At 46.7% G+C, this 18,775-nt stretch overlaps 2 protein-coding genes across 2 annotated transcripts in view; one reads left to right on the top strand and one right to left on the bottom strand.

The window, feature by feature from the left end:
* Positions 1–561: 561 nt before the first annotated feature.
* On the top strand, positions 562–11,847 carry LOC134297166 (uncharacterized). Its single transcript, XM_062974295.1, has 3 exons — positions 562–737; positions 8,291–10,276; positions 11,812–11,847. The coding sequence occupies exons 2-3, from the start codon at positions 9,476–9,478 to the stop codon at positions 11,845–11,847; spliced, it is 837 nt and encodes a 278-aa protein (XP_062830365.1). The 5' UTR covers positions 562–737; positions 8,291–9,475.
* LOC103281954 (class II histocompatibility antigen, M beta 1 chain) overlaps positions 11,774–18,775 on the bottom strand; it is a 28,130-nt gene continuing 21,128 nt past the window's right edge. The window contains exons 4-6 of the mRNA XM_062972845.1: positions 18,364–18,483; positions 17,193–17,228; positions 11,774–12,169 (exon numbers count right to left, since the gene is read on the bottom strand). Coding sequence (XP_062828915.1) covers positions 12,162–12,169; positions 17,193–17,228; positions 18,364–18,483 — 164 coding nt within the window. The 3' untranslated portion in view covers positions 11,774–12,161. The remainder of the gene's footprint in view (positions 12,170–17,192; positions 17,229–18,363; positions 18,484–18,775) is intronic.

Below are 18,775 nucleotides of genomic sequence, written 5' to 3'. Positions count from 1 at the left end.
CGGCCCTGCAGACTAGGACACGGAACAATGGCTTCAAACTACAGGAAAGGAGATTCCACCTGAACATCAGGAAGAACTTCCTCACTGTGAGAAGGGCTGTTCGACAGTGGAACTCTCTCCCCGGGGCTGTGGTGGAGGCTCCTTCCTTGGAGGCTTTTAAGCAGAGGCTGGATGGCCATCTGTCGGGGGTGCTCTGAATGCGATTTCCTGCTTCTTAGCGGGGGGTTGGACTAGATGGCCCATGTGGTCTCTTCGAACTCTACTATTCTATGATTCTATGATAAAACTGATTTTAAAAAAAGGGATCACAAGGAGCGAAATAATTGTAGACCAAAAATAGGCAACAGCGAGCGCATTTCTGTAGCTTTGAACAGTTCTTCCTCTGGACATGAATCATAGAATCATAGAATAGTAGAGTTGGAAGAGACCACATGGGCCATCCAGTCCAACCCCCTGCTAAGAAGCAGGAAATCGCATTCAAAGCACCCCCGACAGATGGCCATCCAGCCTCTGCTTAAAAGCCTCCAAAGAAGGAGCCTCCACCACGGCCCCGGGGAGGCAGGACACTGTGGGTAAGCAGACAGATGCGGAGTTGTTTGTTCTGCTTCACAGTCACACAAGGTGGAGGACTCTTCCAGGTTGTGCCACCTTGCCAGGTTCCCTTTGGATCTGCCCACTCCGCTTCTGAGTCTGTTCAGGGACTTCCAAGTTGCCCATTCTTGGTTTGCATAGAGGAGGTAAACAAAGGTTGTGTCTGTTAAATCACAGTAATATTATTTATTTATTTATTATTTATTTACTACATTTATATCCCGCTCTTCTCACCCCGAAGGGGACTCAGAGCAGCTTACAAATCAAATAAACATTATTAGAATAGTACAATATAAGCATTGAATTACTATATTGTACTATATCATTATATGGTAATATCATTAGTAATATTACATTTAATATATAACATATAATTAATATTATTATATTGTATTATAAGTAGTATAATATTGTATTCCATTATAATATTATAATCAATATTATATGTATATACAATATATTATATAATTATAAATTATTATAAAAATTATATATATATACAGTAGAGTCTCACTTATCCACGCTAATATTATACATATATTTCCACCAAAATATTAACACGCAGCAGTGTAGTATTTCTAAAATAGATATTACAGGATTAAATTCTCACAAGTATGTGTACATGTAGCAAAACAGTTTGAGTTTAATGCACTCCACTGCTTAAAGCATATAGTGCAGGGTTAAGCTTTTACTCATATATGCATAAGTAACAAAATAGAGTTCAATTCACTCTTTGGCGACTTGTTATAACAATATTATAGTTGCGCAGTATGTTGCAAGTGGTTGTCTTCTTTTGCTTTTCTGCATATGAGGAGGAGGTTGGTAAGTAGAAATGAAGGAAGTCTCTGATATAAGAAATGTTTGTTGTGTCCTTAAAAGGATGCACGACAAAGAGTCCCGGGTTTTTTTCTTTGTTTCGGGTCGAGCCCTTCTTCAGGTTTTTTTTTTTAAGGACAATTAGGTTGCAGAGACTTGGGTTTGCCCCCGGAGGAGGACCCTCATGGGGGGCCATCCAGTTGGGATTGCCTAGTTTTGCTGCCCAGAGGGATATTCTTACTGTTGCTGGAGGAACATCAAGAGGAGTGGTGGTTGCGAAAAAGACCTTGGAGTCCTCGTGGACAACAAGTTAAACATGAGCCGACAATGTGATGCAGCAGCTAAAAAAGCCAATGGGATTCTGGCCTGCATCAATAGGGGAATAGCGTCTAGATCCAGGGAAGTCCTGCTCCCCCTTATTCTATTCTGCCTTGGTCAGACCACACCTGGAATCACACTGTGTCCAATTTTGGGCACCACAGTTGAAGGGAGATGTTGACAAGCTGGAAAGCGTCCAGAGGAGGGCGACTAAAATGATGAAGGGTCTGGAGAACAAGCGGCTTAAAGAGCTGGGCATGTTTAGCCTGCAGAAGAGAAGGCTGAGAGGAGACATGATAGCCATGTACAAATACGTGAAGGGAAGTCACAGGGAGGAGGGAGGGAGCTTGTTTTCCGCTGCCCTGCAGACTAGGACACGGAACAATGGCTTCAAACTACAGGAAAGGAGATTCCACCTGAACATCAGGAAGAACTTCCTCACTGTGAGAAGGGCTGTTCACCAGTGGAACTCTCTGCCGCGGAGTGTGGTGGAGGCTCCTTCTTTGGAGGCTTTGAGGCAGAGGCTGGATGGCCATCTGTCAGGGATGCTTTGAATGCGATTTCCTGCTTCTTGGCAGAATGGGGTTGGACTGGATGGCCCATGAGGTCTCTTCCAACTCTACTATTCTATGATTCTATGGTTCTCTTGAAGCTTTACCTTGATTTGAGTCTGGTGGGAGGAGGGTGATAGTCATGCAGTGGGTGGCTTTCACAATGTTCGACCTTTTTTCTCTCACCGTTAGCAGCAACTTCCCGTTGCACGTCAGGAGGGGCAATGCCAGCTAACTTGTAGAGTTTATCAACAGGTGTCGGTTTAAGGCAGGGGTCCCCAAACTAAGGCCCGGGGGCCGGATGCGGCCCTCCAAGGTCATTGACCTGGCCCCTGTCCTAAACTAGCCTTAGGGTTGAACTAAGTCTATCTGGTCTTTGGAGGTCTCTTTGCTTACTTATAGCTTTATGAGATCATCTAGATGGTCTTTGAAGGTCTCTTTGCTAAGCTACAGCCTTATGAGACCATCTAGATAGCTTTTGGAGGTCCCTCTCCTTACCTATGGTCCTATGAGATGGTCTAGATGGCCTTTGGGGGTCCCTTTCCTTACTTATGGTTTTATGAGATTGTCTAGTTGGCCTTTGGGAGCCCCTTTCCTTACCTATGGTCTTATGAGACCATCTAGATGGTCTTTTGAGGCCTCTTTGCTTACCTATGTTCTTATGAGACCATCTAGATGGCCTTTGAGGGTCCCTTTCCTTACCTATGGTCTTATGAGATCGTCTAGATGGTCTTTGAGGTCCTTTTCCTTATCTATGGTCTTCTGATGGCCTGATGAGATCATCTAGATGGTCTTTGGAGGTCTCTTTGCTTACCTATGGTCTTATGAGATCGTCTAGATCAGGAGTCTCCAAACTAAGGCCCATGGCCCAGATGCGGCCTTCCAAGGTCATTGACCTGGCCCCTGTCCTAAACTAGCCTTAGGGTTGAACTAAGTCTATCTGGTCTTTGGAGGTCTCTTTGCTTACTTATAGCTTTATGAGATCATCTAGATGGTCTTTGAAGGTCTCTTTGCTAAGCTACAGCCTTATGAGACCATCTAGATAGCTTTTGGAGGTCCCTCTCCTTACCTATGGTCCTATGAGATGGTCTAGATGGCCTTTGGGGGTCCCTTTCCTTACTTATGGTTTTATGAGATTGTCTAGTTGGCCTTTGGGAGCCCCTTTCCTTACCTATGGTCTTATGAGACCATCTAGATGGTCTTTTGAGGCCTCTTTGCTTACCTATGTTCTTATGAGACCATCTAGATGGCCTTTGAGGGTCCCTTTCCTTACCTATGGTCTTATGAGATCGTCTAGATGGTCTTTGAGGTCCTTTTCCTTATCTATGGTCTTCTGATGGCCTGATGAGATCATCTAGATGGTCTTTGGAGGTCTCTTTGCTTACCTATGGTCTTATGAGATCGTCTAGATCAGGAGTCTCCAAACTAAGGCCCATGGCCCAGATGCGGCCTTCCAAGGTCATTGACCTGGCCCCTGTCCTAAACTAGCCTTAGGGTTGAACTAAGTCTATCTGGTCTTTGGAGGTCTCTTTGCTTACTTATAGCTTTATGAGATCATCTAGATGGTCTTTGAAGGTCTCTTTGCTAAGCTACAGCCTTATGAGACCATCTAGATAGCTTTTGGAGGTCCCTCTCCTTACCTATGGTCCTATGAGATGGTCTAGATGGCCTTTGGGGGTCCCTTTCCTTACTTATGGTTTTATGAGATTGTCTAGTTGGCCTTTGGGAGCCCCTTTCCTTACCTATGGTCTTATGAGACCATCTAGATGGTCTTTTGAGGCCTCTTTGCTTACCTATGTTCTTATGAGACCATCTAGATGGCCTTTGAGGGTCCCTTTCCTTACCTATGGTCTTATGAAATCGTCTAGATGGTCTTTGAGGTCCTTTTCCTTATCTATGGTCTTCTGATGGCCTGATGAGATCATCTAGATGGTCTTTGGAGGTCTCTTTGCTTACCTATGGTCTTATGAGATCGTCTAGATCAGGAGTCTCCAAACTAAGGCCCATGGCCCAGATGCGGCCTTCCAAGGTCATTGACCTGGCCTCTGTCCTAAACTTTAGAGTAAGGGTTGACCGAAGTCTGAAATGACTTGAAGGCACACAACAACAACAATCCTAATTTTGGACTATTTCATCCTAGTCCGGCCCCCCAACAGTCTGAGGACCCCTGGTTTAAGGCATCCCGTGATGATTCTGCATGTTTCCTTCAGTGCTATGTCCACCTCCTTCGCATGGGCAGACTTGTGCCAGACAGGACAGGCAGACTCTGCCGGTGAGAAAGACAAGGCCAGGGCTGAGGTTCTTACTAATATTGTGTCTCCTCTGCACTCCAGTAAGTTTCCACAGGATGTTGTTGCGTACAGCAACTTTGTGCTTGGTGTTCACACAGTGTTTCCCAAATGTTAGTGTTTGATCTAAGGTGACACCAAGATATTTAGGATGGAAACAGTGTTCAAGCTTTGGTTTCCTGTTGGCTTCACGGTTACGTAGGTGGAAAGCACCCACTTGTGTCTTGGCAGAGTCAGGCTTCAGGTGGTTCTCTTTGTAGTTTTTTTTTTCCGTGTCAGGAGCAACCAGAGTTGCTTCTGGAGTGAGAATTGGCCATCTGCAAGGACGTTGCCCAGGGGACGCCCAGATGTTTTGATGTTTTACCATCCTCGTGGGAGGCTTCTCTCATGTCCCTGCATGGAGCTGGAGCTGAGAGAGGGAGCTCATCCACACTCTCCCCGGGTGGGATTCAAACCTGGCAGCCTTCAGGTCAGCAACCCAACCTTCAAGTCACAAGGCTTTTATCCCCTAGGCCACCGGAGGCTCCTCTCTTTGTAGTAGCTGGATAGTTCTTTCAGGGATTTAGTGAGTTGGTTTTCAACTGTTTCAAAGCCTTGCTTGTGTTGTTAGGCCAAGGTCGTCAGCATATTTACCAAAAACAAATCATGCCAGACTAATCTGATCTCTTTTTTCGATGGAGTTACGAGTTGGGTCGATACAGGGAATGCTGTGGATGTAGCGTACCTGGATTTCTGTAAGGCCTTCGACAAAGTCCCCCACGACCTTCTGGCAAGGAAACTAGTAAAATGTGGGCTAGACAAAACTACGGTTAGGTGGATCTGTAATTGGCTAAGCGAACGAACCCAAAGGGTGCTCACCAATGCGTCGTCTTCATCTTGGAAAGAAGTGACAAGTGGAGTGCCGCAGGGCTCCGTCCTGGGCCCGGTTCTGTTCAACATCTTTATTAACGACTTAGACGAAGGGTTAGAAGGCACGACCATCAAGTTTGCAGACGACACAAAACTGGGAGGGATAGCTGACACTCCAGAAGACAGGAGCAGAATTCAAAACGATCTTGACAGACTAGAGAGATGGGCCGAAACTCACAAAATGAAGTTCAACAGGGATAAATGCAAGATACTCCACTTAGGCAGAAAAAATGGAAATCAAAGATACAGAATGGGGGACGATGCCTGGCTTGACAGCAGTGTGTGCGAAAAAGATCTTGGAGTCCTCGTGGGGAAGAAGTTAAACATGAGCCAACAATGTGATGCGGCTGCTAAAAAAGCCAATGGGATTCTGTCCTGCATCAATAGGGGAATAGCGTCTAGATCCAGGGAAGTCCTGCTCCCCCTCTTTCTATTCTGCCTTGGTCAGACCACACCTGGAATCACACTGTGTGCAATTTTGGGCACCACAGTTGAAGGGAGATGTTGACAAGCTGGAAAGCGTCCAGAGGAGGGCAACTAAAATGATTAAGGGTCTGGAGAACAAGCCCTATGAGGAGCGGCTTAAAGAGCTGGGCATGTTTAGCCTGCAGAAGAGAAGGCTGAGAGGAGACATGATAGCCATGTACAAATATGTGAGGGGAAGTCAAAGGGAGGAGGGAGGGAGCTTGTTTTCTGCTGCCCTGCAGACTAGGACACGGAACAATGGCTTCAAACTACAGGAAAGGAGATTCCACCTGAACATCAGGAAGAACTTCCTCACGGTGAGAAGGGCTGTTCGGCAGTGGAACTCTCTTCCCCGGACTGTGGTGGAGGCTCCTTCCTTGGAGGCTTTTAAGCAGAGGCTGGATGGCCATCTGTCGGGGGGGCTTTGAATGCGATTTCCTGCTTCTTGGCAGGGGGTTGGACTAGATGGCCCATGAGGTCTCTTCCAACTCTACTATTCTATGATTCTATGATTCTATGATTCTATATATATAAAGCCCTTTATGAGTGGTGGCTGTGGCTGATTGTTTGTGAAGATGTTAAATAAGGTCAGTGCAAGAACGCTGCCTGGGGGTAAATCTTTCTTTTGCCTCCTTCATCTACTTTTCCTGCCCGGAAACTTCACATAGAAGCTGCGGTTTTCTACGAAGGTCTGGACAGTTTTGGTGAAATCCTAGACCTGGTCCTTCTTCTTCCACAATCCTTTCTATCTCTATGCTGCCCTCTTGTGGCTGCATTTGGGCACTGCACTCAAACATTGTTTATTTACAGGGTTGTTGTATGTCTTTCGGGCTGTGTGGCCATGTTCCAGAAGTCTTCTCTCCTGATGTTTCGCCCACATCTATGGCAGGCATCCTCAGAGGTTGTGAGGTATAATATATCAGGATGCCTGCCATAGATGTGGGCGAAACGTCAGGAGAGAATACTTCTGGAACATGGCCACACAGCCCAAAAGACATACAACAACCTTGTGATCCCGGCCATGAAAGCCTTCGACAACACATTGTTTGTTTATTTATTTATTTATTTACAGCATTTATATTCCGCCCTTCTTTCTCACCCCGAAGGGGACTCAGGGCGGATCACATGACACATATAAGGCAAACATTCAATGCCTTTTTAACATAGAACAAAGACAAGACAAACATAGGCTCCGAGAGGGCCTCGAACTCATGACCTCCTGGTCAGAGTGATTCATTGCAGTGATTCATTGCAGCTGCTCTCCAGCCTGCGCCACAGCCCGGGCAACAATCTGTTGCCTGCAATTCCCATCATCTTCAGTCATTTCCCTCCAAACATTCCAAGTATTTCAAGTCATGGGGGAGGAGATCTGTGTGGGAAGTTTTGTCCAGATCCATCACTGGAGGGGTTCACAGGCGTCTCTGGGTGGGAGCAAAGGTACTTCAACTCCCATCATCCAAATTCCATCCCCTCAAAACCCCACCAAGACTTTGGTCCAGATCCATCACTGTCTGGTTTCAGGGTTGTCTCTGGAAGCTGGTGAACTATAACTCCCAGGAACCAGGGTCCATCCACCCCAAACCCCTCCAGTATGATATTTTGGTCATTGGGGAAGGAGGGGGGGGTCTGTGTGCCAAGTTTGGTCCAGATCCATTGTTGGTGGGAGTTACAGCGCTCTCTCAAAGTTGGGGTATCTTGGAAAATACATCCATACCAAACATTCACTGTTATGGTTGAGCCTTCGGGCTCCGATAATAGAAGAAGGGGGTATAAGACTCCTCGAGAGTCAGACTCTTTCGAGGAGCGTGAACGAAAACGGCTCCGGGATTTGTTTACAGACCCGACAGATGAGGACTCATTTGAGGGTTTTTCTGAGGGTTTGGAGGAAGAAATGGCCAGCTCGGAGGAGGATGACATGGAATGGACTCGTGTGAGGGAGGATTTGGGTGTTGGGGAAACAGGCAATGAAAGCATGGGAGGTGAGTGGCGGGTTGCAGGATCAGACCCATGGACTGGCTGGAGGGATGGAGCGGGATCCACAGCTGGGGATGCTGTGGGGCGTAGTCAAAGGTGCTTTAGCTCTGATGAGGATGATGAGTTTGGGGCGCCTGGAATTGGGATGGCAGCTGACAGCGATGATGAGCTTGAACTGGGATAAATTGGGGTTTGGGATCAATGTCTAATTGCGTTGGGCAAGGTAATCTGGACGGACGCTTGGGCTTTTGTTGGGGAATTTCCTGAAGACGGGTGTGTTTCATTACTGGATACGTAAGTTTACCAAGGACGGGGCATCGACGGCGGGAGGAACTGTGCAGGGTTTTTCTCTGTACAACTTGTGTTTAATCTCAATAGCTTGGACCTCCGTCGTCTTTTTGACGGGCAATACCTACTCACACTGGATTGACGCTGGACTGACTGACTTCGATTCTGGATTATCCCTTCTGCTGCTTATCGGTGAGACCTTTGGATTCCTAGACGGCTACGTTTGGCTATTGACCTCTGGACCAGATTGGGACCCTGCTGACTGCCGTTTCCCTGACTGCTGAGCCTGGACCTGGATATCGTTGGCTGTTGAACCTTAAATTGAATCCTGACTACGACCACGTTTTCCTTCGCTGCAGGGAGGAATAAACAAGCCTGGTTTAGTCTCCTGCTGTTTCTGAGTAGCAGAGAGGAATCTGCTACCAGTCTGTTGTTTACATTCTGACTCCTGTTGATCCTCCTTTGTTTGCATTGTTTGCCAGGCTGAAGTAAGCACTTTTGATTTAATCCGGATTATACTTCTGTTTAACCCGGGTTTTTTTCCCTTTGAGTTGTTTAAGCTCAATCTGAGTTTTTTTTGTTACCTATCACACTGAAGTCAAGTGTTTGCCCTGTTTTTTGTCTCCTACGGGCATTTTTAGTTTTGTAATCTCAATAAACTGAGTTTTGCTTTACTCACTGGTGTTCTGTCTCTGACATTCACTTATATTTTATACTAGCTTGTGTACCCGGAGATGCTCAGGTTATTTGAAAAAGTCATTTTAGGAGATGTATAAGTTGGTGGGTAAACTACAACTCACATCATGCCAGGTTAAGCCCCTCAAACTCCATCAATACTTGGAAGTACGGCTTGCTGGGTGTGTGTGGGAAGTTTGCTTCAGGTGCGTCGTTGGTGGGGTTCCATGTGCTCTCCACCTGCAAGGTGAACTACAGCTCCCACCATGAAGCGTCACTCAACTGAAACCCCTCCAGTAGGTTGGGTGGGTCATGGGGCTTGTGTGTGCCAAGTGTGGTCCTGGACTATTGGGGTCTTCCTTTTGGGTAGAAGGGGGGTCAGACTGTATGGCTCTCGGGTTCTCTTCCAACTCTGAGTCCAATAACAACAACAATACGAGGGTTGAATGAAAAGTAATGCCTCCACCTTCGTAACTCCTCAACAGATGACAGTCCTGGTCTGCGGCAGGTCCGGGCTTGTTCAGGAGACTCTCCTCTACAGTTAGTTCCATTGGGCGGGAAGCCTTAGCATTGAACGGTTGTGTTGTTAAAGTGTGAAGTATGGAACCCTGCGCAGACGGGGAAGCCTTAGCATTGGACGGTTGTGTTGTGAAAGTGCGAAGTATGGAACCCTGCGCAGACGGGGAAGCCTTAGCATTGAACGGTTGTGTTGTGAAAGTGCGAAGTATGGAACCCTGCGCAGACGGGGAAGCCTTAGCATTGGACGGTTGTGTTGTGAAAGTGCGAAGTATGGAACCCTGCGCAGACGGGGAAGCCTTAGCACTGGACGGTTGTGTTGTGAAAGTGCGAAGTATGGAACCCTGCGCAGACGGGGAAGCCTTAGCATTGAACGGTTGTGTTGTGAAAGTGCGAAGTATGGAACCCTGCGCAGACGGGGAAGCCTTAGCATTGGACGGTTGTGTTGTGAAAGTGCGAAGTATGGAACCCTGCGCAGACGGGGAAGCCTTAGCATTGGACGGTTGTGTTGTGAAAGTGCGAAGTATGGAACCCTGCGCAGACGGGGAAGCCTTAGCACTGGACGGTTGTGTTGTGAAAGTGCGAAGTATGGAACCCTGCGCAGACGGGGAAGCCTTAGCATTGAACGGTTGTGTTGTGAAAGTGCGAAGTATGGAACCCTGCGCAGACGGGGAAGCCTTAGCATTGGACGGTTGTGTTGTGAAAGTGCGAAGTATGGAACCCTGCGCAGACGGGGAAGCCTTAGCATTGAACGGTTGTGTTGTGAAAGTGCGAAGTATGGAACCCTGCGCAGACGGGGAAGCCTTAGCATTGGACGGTTGTGTTGTGAAAGTGCGAAGTATGGAACCCTGCGCAGACGGGGAAGCCTTAGCACTGGACGGTTGTGTTGTTAAAGTGCAAAGTATGGAACCCTGCGCAGACGGGGAAGCCTTAGCACTGGACGGTTGTGTTGTGAAAGTGCGAAGTATGGAACCCTGCGCAGACGGGGAAGCCTTAGCATTGAACGGTTGTGTTGTGAAAGTGCGAAGTATGGAACCCTGCGCAGACGGGGAAGCCTTAGCATTGGACGGTTGTGTTGTGAAAGTGCGAAGTATGGAACCCTGCGCAGACGGGGAAGCCTTAGCATTGGATGGTTGTGTTGTGAAAGTGCGAAGTATGGAACCCTGCGCAGACGGGGAAGCCTTAGCATTGAACGGTTGTGTTGTGAAAGTGCGAAGTATGGAACCCTGCGCAGACGGGGAAGCCTTAGCATTGGACGGTTGTGTTGTGAAAGTGCAAAGTATGGAACCCTGCGCAGACGGGGAAGCCTTAGCATTGAACGGTTGTGTTGTGAAAGTGCGAAGTATGGAACCCTGCGCAGACGGGGAAGCCTTAGCATTGGACGGTTGTGTTGTGAAAGTGCGAAGTATGGAACCCTGCGCAGACGGGGAAGCCTTAGCATTGGACGGTTGTGTTGTGAAAGTGCGAAGTATGGAACCCTGCGCAGACGGTCAGTCAATAGGACTTAAGTAGCATGCAGTCACTGAATTCTTGAGAGCAGAAGGTGTCACCGCAAAGGACATTCGTCAGAGAATGCAAGCTGGTTATGGGGATTGTGTTGATGTGAGTCCTGTGCGTCATTGGGCATGTAGGTTTAAAGATGTTGAGGTGGGAACATCTGACTTGCGTGACAAACAAAGAGTTGGACGTCCTGTGAGAGCAACCAGCGAGTTTCACAAGCAAAAGGTTGACAGATTGATTCAGGATGATTGTCGTATCACTCAAAAATTTCAAGCATAATCGGCATTTCACAAGAATGTGTGGGTCACATTATTGCTTTGCTTGGTTATGGGAAGATCTGTGCACGATGGGTCCTGTGAGACGCCGGCTGTGGAAACAGAGTGTTGACTTCTTCCGTGACGGCTTCAGAAAACATGTTCATGGTTGGCAGAAATGTATCCAATTGTCTGGTGATGATGTGGAAAAGTGAATAGTGGTCGTTAAAGAGCACATTCTAAGGATTATTTCTGCGTTTGATTTACATTTGATTAAAATATTCCCATCCAAACCCAAGTAACGAAGGTGGAGGCATTACTTTTCATTCAACCCTCGTAGTAGTAGTAACAGTAACAATAATAAATGCTCCGAATCAGCCAAATCATTTAGGAATTTTTGGATGGGCTGTTTCTATTTGTATTGCTTTGGAGGCTGGTTTGCCGGTTCGTATTTAAGGGATTAGTTACTCCAAATCGCCCGGATCTTCCGAAATACGAAACGACTTCCGAAAACTTTGCACACCCCTACAGACTGGTTCAAAACAAACCATTTTCATTGAATTTAAAATACATTAGGGGACTGAAGCATGAATCCTACTGCAAAACGGTCCAGAAACAACTCCGAGCATAGGAAATAAACCAGCCTTTATTCCAATAATCTGTTAGCCTCCAAAGCCCCGTTTTGCTCTAAACAAGCATTGAAGACTGAGCAGGAACGGACGGCGTAAAGGCTTCCTGATTGGCTGTATGCAAATAGCACCACGTCACCTAGTTTTAAAAGCACACCGCGCATATTTATGCAAACAATTTTTTTTTTGAAAATATGCCTCAAAGAGGTTAAAAACACCGTTGGCTTCTCTCCCCTCTCAACTCAAGGCATCTTTCAAAGGCTGCCGACGCATAGGGCGCATGGGGTCAAACTGGTGGTGGGACCCTTCCTCCCAGTTGCTCCCAGCACAGAAGGCAAGGCATTTGGGTGGGGGTCAGCCGTGGTCCCCTGGGGTGGCTTTGGCCTCTCAGTGACCTGCGGAAGGAAAGAGATGGAGAGGAGAGGTCTGCCATCGTTTTCCTCTTGTTATCAAGGCACAGGACCCCCCTCCCCCCCCCCAAAGATTTATAGTTCACGAAGGGCTCAGAAATAAATATGCCATTTACCCCTTTTTTTAAAAGACCCTTTTCAGACTTGTGCAGGTTGAAAGACTCAAACGATCAAGACCAAACCAGCAACAGCTACCACAGAATAGACCAGGGGTCCCCAAACTAAGGCCCGGGGGCCGGGTGCGGCCCTCCAAGGTCATTTTCCTGGCCCCCGCCCTCATTTACAATATAATATTTTTATATCAGTTTTAATAATGTAATATATTGCATATACATATGATATTGATAATAATATTATCATTTTATACAATATAATACTAATAATAATCTATATATATATATATATATATATAAAAGGGTAATGAAATTTCGGCCTAGGACAAAACAACAAAACGACACATCCCAGAAACACTAAACTTGGCAGCACAACCCCTCATCCATGCCTCTACGTTCATACAACAAAACGAAAAGAAAAAGAAAGTCCTCATTAGAGGGAGAGGAATAATTGTTTTTATCCAATTACTGCCAGTAAAAAGGCTAAGCTCCATCCACTTGGTCTCCTAGCAACCCACTCAGTCCAGGGGACAGGCAGAGTTAGACCTCACTTAGGCCTATAAAATACAGATTATCTGATTTTAGCTGGATTATATGGCAGTGTAGACTCAAGGCCCTTCCACACAGCTATATAACCCATTTATAATCTTATATTATCTGCTTTGCACTGGATTATCTTGACTCCACACTGCCATATAATCCACTTCAGTGTCCAGTTGGACACAACTGGACTTAATGTCAGGAGAAAACCTTTACCCTTGACCTTAACTACCACCAATTCAATACTTTATTTCCCAGACCACCAGACTTCGCCACAGCAACGCATGGCCGGGCACAGCTAGTACCATATAATAATATTATATGTTATATATTACACTAGCTGTGCCCGGCCACGCGTTGCTGTGGCTGATGGGAATCATTTGTTGACCAGTTGGAATAGCAGTGAATAGCCTTGCAGTCTTAAAGTCTGGGTGTTTTCTCCTTACGTGAATCGTTGTTTGGTGAGCTGGAATACAATGGAATAGGTTTCCTGCTTGGAAGGCTGGGTATTTGCGTTGTAGGGAAATGGTTTTTTAGCCAATTTGAATGGCACTGAATCGCCTCGCTGTTTCAAAGACTGACTGCTTTCTACATAGGGGCATCCTTTCTTGGGCAGGCTGAATGAGACAAAGTAGCCTCATGGCTTGAAACCCTGAGGGTGTACTATGAAGGGGAAATCTTGCTTGGTTAGGCTGAACAGCACTGAATAGCCTTGCTGTTTGGAAGCCTGGTTGTTTCCTGCCTGGGGGAATCCTTTGTTGGGAGGTGTTAGCTGGCCCTGTTGGTTTCCTTTCTGGAATTCCCATTTTCAGAGTGTTGTTCTTTATGTAATGTCCTGATTTTAGAGATTATATTGTTGCTTCCTGCCTGGGGGAATCCTTTGTTGGGTGGTGTTAGCTGGCCCTGTTGGTTTCCTGTCTGGAATGCCCATTTTCGGAGTGTTGTTCTTTATGTAATGTCCTGATTTTAGAGATTATATTGTTGCTTCCTGCCTGGGGGAATCCTTTGTTGGGAGGTGTTAGCTGGCCCTGTTGGTTTCCTTTCTGGAATTCCCATTTTCAGAGTGTTGTTCTTTATGTAATGTCCTGATTTTAGAGATTATATTGTTGCTTCCTGCCTGGGGGAATCCTTTGTTGGGAGGTGTTAGCTGGCCCTGTTGGTTTCCTTTCTGGAATTCCCATTTTCAGAGTGTTGTTCTTTATGTAATGTCCTGATTTTAGAGATTATATTGTTGCTTCCTGCCTGGGGGAATCCTTTGTTGGGAGGTGTTAGCTGGCCCTGTTGGTTTCCTTTCTGGAATTTAGAGGCCTCCATCTAAAAAAAACCTAAACCCAAACATTGGGGCCTGGGGGCCTCCCTCCTTGGGGCCAGGGCGCTTCCCGGCCTTGAGGCGTTTATCTCCCAAAGAAAATAGTTAAAAGAAAAGAAACCTTGGTCCTTGTGGCCTCCCTCCGGCCTGGTGGGAGGCGGAGGTGCATCTTGGGGGGGAAGGTTCGGGCTCCGGCTCTCTCGTGGCCGGGGCCGCCCTGAGGCCTGTGGGGTACGGAGGAGCCTGCGATGGTCTTCATGGGGAGGGGGTGCCTTTCTGGAAGCCCCCCCCCGCCTTCGGTTCTGCAGGCCTCCACATCCAAAAAAAAAAAAGAAACCTTGGGGACTTGCGGCCTCTGGAGGCTGAGGAGGGTCTGGGGGGGGGGGCTCCCTCCGGCCTGTGGCGCATGGAAGAGGTGGCGCTGGGGGGGGGGGGATTGTTCCACGCCTGCTGGGGCCCCGCTGCGGCCTGAGAATGTTTCCTCCGCGGCCCAACCGCGTGGAGGCCCCTCCTCCTCCGACCACCATGGGGCCTTCCAGCCAGGCTGACGGCTGGGGTTTTAAGGTCCCATGGAGGTTTTGGACGGGATTTTTTATTGTATCAACCTAGAGGCGTGGATGATGGGCTGTGTTGTCCAATTTCAAGGTTGGGGGGCCCGTAGTTTAGTTGTTTTGCTCGGTGCCGCGATGCCATCACTCTTTTATATATATAGCTATAATATTACAGTATAGTGGTATAGTTCAATATAGTAATATATAATGCTAATATTATGCTATGTTAATAATATAATATATTGTATGCGCATACAGCTGCTCTGAATCCCCTTTGGGGTGAGAAGGGTGGGATATAAATATAGTAAATAAATGCAGTAAATAAATACATAATTTTAGCCTTAGGCTCCCCCAGAGTCTGACATGACTTAAAGGCACACAACAACAACAACAATCCTAATTAACCTGACTATCTCATTGGCCAGAAGCAAGCCCACACTTCCCATTGAAATCCTGATAGGTTTATGTTGGTTGAAATTGTTTTGATTTTTAAATATTGTATTGTTCTTTCATTGTTATTGTTGTTGTTTTGCAATACAAATAAGATATGTGCAATGTGCATAGAAATTTGTTGTTTTTGTTTTTTTTTTCCAAATGATAATTCGGCCCCACAACAGTCTAAAGGATTGTGGACCGGCCACTGCTTTAAAACTTTGAGGACCCCTGGAATAGACTCTATCTAGAATAGACGGTATACTGTATCTATTCCGCATATATAAAAATGTATGAACTTCTTTGCCCAAATGTAACCAGATCAGCCCAGAAACATTCACCTCCCTGATGAGAGGTTTCCTGGACGGGAAGGGTGGGCAAGTCCCTCTGGCCATTTCCCGAGACAGGATTGTCACCAAGCCAATCATTCATGTATATGCAGAGATAGGTGATTCCTGCCAGCCTAGATAAACCCAAACCTGTTTGTCTAGCTGTATTAGACATGGGCAAACTTTGGCTCTCCAGGTGTTTTGGACTCCAACTCCCACAATTCCTAACAGCCTACCGGAGTTTGTGCATGCCTGAGCTATATGGTTCACTGAAGCGGAGAGATTGCTGCCTGAAAAATATGTGCACGTGTTGAACCTCTTTGTTGACAGCCAAACCTTTGAGTACCCAACTCCGTCTGGCACCTTCTATCTCTGTTCAACATACAACTAGACACTGGGGCTCACCAGAGGCCCATCTCCATAGCTTCACTCTTTGTTTCTCTCTGCATAAATAAATAATCCTCTGTGGCTTGTCTTCAACTTGGCGAGTTGCTTTCTCTGTCCTGGCCTCTCCGGTTTTTAGCATGCCCTTGCCAGGCACAGACCCTCATTAACTGGGGTCCTATTTAACCACAACACTCTGAGGCTGAGAAAATGTGACTTGCCCAGAGGGGGGTTCCATGGCCGAGCAACCCAAACCATGATGCTGGCTTTGCTCCCACATTTGTAAACGGAGCCTATCCTCCCCAATAAGTGAGTCCAAGCAAGCCTTCCCTCCATGATACTGTATCATGGCCCTTTAAATAGGAATTCAGTACTTCTCAGGGAAGGGGCTGGGGCCAGACTAGATGACCTCTGGGTCCCACCCCCTCCAAAGAGCACCCTTCTCTTTCTCCCTTCAGCAAGAAAGCCCTTCTGATGTCATGCATTTTTATCTGGACTTCTTCCGTCTCGCTGTTGTTGTTGTTAATCTGGCACCTACCAATCCAACTCAGTTCCATAGGTCAACTCAGGGTCTCTACGATCTTGAACATTTCATTGGTAACATAACTTTCTCTATGCCACCTGCTTAAGGTTGAATGTACACTCTAGAATCAATGCAGTTTGACCCCACTTGATCTTCCGTGGCTGAATGAAATGAAATCCCGGGAGTTGTAGTTTAGGGAGGCACCAACAGACGTGTGAAGCTACACCTTCCAGGATTTCCATAGCATTTACTTAGACCAGTGCTTCCCAACCTGTGGTACATGGACCACCAGTGGTCCCCAAGATTTGCGTCTTCACTACACCGTTGCAACGAGAGCAACTGATCACTTCTAGTGCCAAGGCAAAAGGTATGTTGGGAGGGGAGAGCCTGACTACTCACGAAAGGCAGGCATGACAACAAGCCTCCTGACTGCTGCTTCTCCTCCTCCTCACATTCCATGTGGCACCTGGAAGCAGGCTTGGGCGCCTTGGTGTCCTCGTTTTTAGGCCTGTTCCTGGGGTTATTTGGAGTGCTGATTCAGAAAATGGCATTGGATAGACCACATCAGCTCTAGATTATTAAATATGGCTTTCTGTTGGCGAGCAGATGGCGACTACTGGGTGGCATATCTTCTGTATCGGAAACTAGAGCTGACGTGGTCTAGCCAATGCAATTTTCTCAATCAGCACCCCAAATAACCAAACCTAACCTAATGTTGATCAAAAACTGATTCGTAACCCTTTTGGTACTAATGTTGGAGAGTGGTCCTTGGGCAAAAAAAGTTTGGGAACCACTGGCTTAGACATCATGATAAATTTAATGCTTACCTTCTGGGAAAGAGCTGCCCTCAATAGGAACGTAACCTGAAGGAGAGGGAGAAGAGGTTTCCATGAGTTAGAAAATATTATAACAGCAATTTTTTGGTACAAGGATGCAGTCCAGGAGAAAACTAATAATAGTAATAATTGTAATAATAGTAATAATAGTAACAATAATAATTTTGATTGAAGTCAAAAATCAGAAACTCCTCAAAGCACAGCAGACAAAAAACCAGTACAAGAAAACCGCACTACAAACTAGAGCTGACAGCTGGCACCACAAAACATTGCATGGAAAGTTCCTTGACAAAATTGAAGGAAAAGATGATAATGAGAAGACCTGGCTCTGGCTCACGAATGGGACCCTGAAGAAGGAGACAGAAGGCCTGATCCTCGCAGCCCAGGAGCAAGACATCAGAACAAATGCAATTAAGGCCAAGATTGAAAAATCAGCTGATGACCCAAAATGCAGACTGTGCAAGGAAACCGACAAAACCATGGATCATATCCTCAGCTGCTGTAAGAAAACTGCACAGACAGACTACAAACAGAGGCACAACTATGTGGTCCAAATGATTCATTGGAACTTATGCCTCAAGTCCCACCTCCCAGCAGCAAAGAACTGGTGGGATCACAAACCTGCAAAAGTATTGGAAAATGAGCACGCAAAGATACTGTGGGACTTCCGAATCCAGACTGACAAAGTTCTGGAACACAACACACCAGACATCACAGTTGTGGAAAATAAAAAGTTTTGGATCATTGATGTCGTCATCCCAGGTGACAATCGCATTGACGAAAAACAACAGGAAAAGCTCAGCCGCTATCAGGACCTCAAGATTGAACTTCAAAGACTCTGGCAGAAACCAGCGCAGGTGGTCCCAGTGGTGATTGGCACACTGGGTGCCGTGCCAAAAGATCTCAGCCGGCATTTGGAAACAATAGACATTGACAAAATCACGATCTGCCAACTGCAAAAGGCCACCCTGCTGGGATCTGTGCGCATCATCCGAAAATACATCACACAGTCCTAGACACTTGGGAAGTGTTCGACTTGGGATTTTGTGATACGAAATCCAGCATATCTATCTTGTTTGCTGTGTCATACTATGTCTTTGTGTCAATGATGATGATGATGATGATGATGATGATGATGATGATGATGATGTCTTGGGCTTACCTTGTCGCCCGTTTTCCCTCCAGAACACGGCAGCTGCGGCAATGAAGAAGACCAGTCCCAGGCCCAGGACGGCCCCCGCCAGGCCCACCTTGAGGCGCAGATCCAGGGGCAAACCGGGCACTGAAGAGAGAGGAGGGTTAAGTATAGATATAGGGTGCCTCCTCCCTCCCATGGATGATTAAAAAAAGGGTTCAGCGCAGGGTGGAGGGAGAGCCCTGGCACCACAAGGATTAGGAAGGAAGGAAGGAAGACATTAAGTGGAATCAGAGAGTAGGTAGGGACCCCCAAAGGACATCCAGTCCAGCCAAGGAGCTCACTTGGAGATCTACGAACCACCAGCATATACTCCCTAGAATACATCTTAACCTTATCATTTGTTTGTGATTTTCAAGACAGCGCTCTCTCCCTGATA

The sequence above is a fragment of the Anolis carolinensis genome, chromosome 2 (genome assembly GCF_035594765.1).
Source record: "Anolis carolinensis isolate JA03-04 chromosome 2, rAnoCar3.1.pri, whole genome shotgun sequence".
Classification (NCBI taxonomy): Eukaryota; Metazoa; Chordata; class Lepidosauria; order Squamata; family Dactyloidae; genus Anolis; species Anolis carolinensis.
Note: the sequence above shows the minus strand (reverse complement) of the source record. Positions and strands in the feature narration are given on the sequence as shown.

Coding starts and splice junctions, on each gene's coding strand:
- LOC134297166 (XM_062974295.1), top strand. CDS start 9,476: ATGGAACCCTGCGCAGACGGGGAAGCCTTAGCATTGGACGGTTGTGTT. Junction 10,277..11,811: donor CCTTAGCACTGGACGGTTGT/GTTGTTAAAGTG, acceptor ATAATCTGTTAG/CCTCCAAAGCCCCGTTTTGC.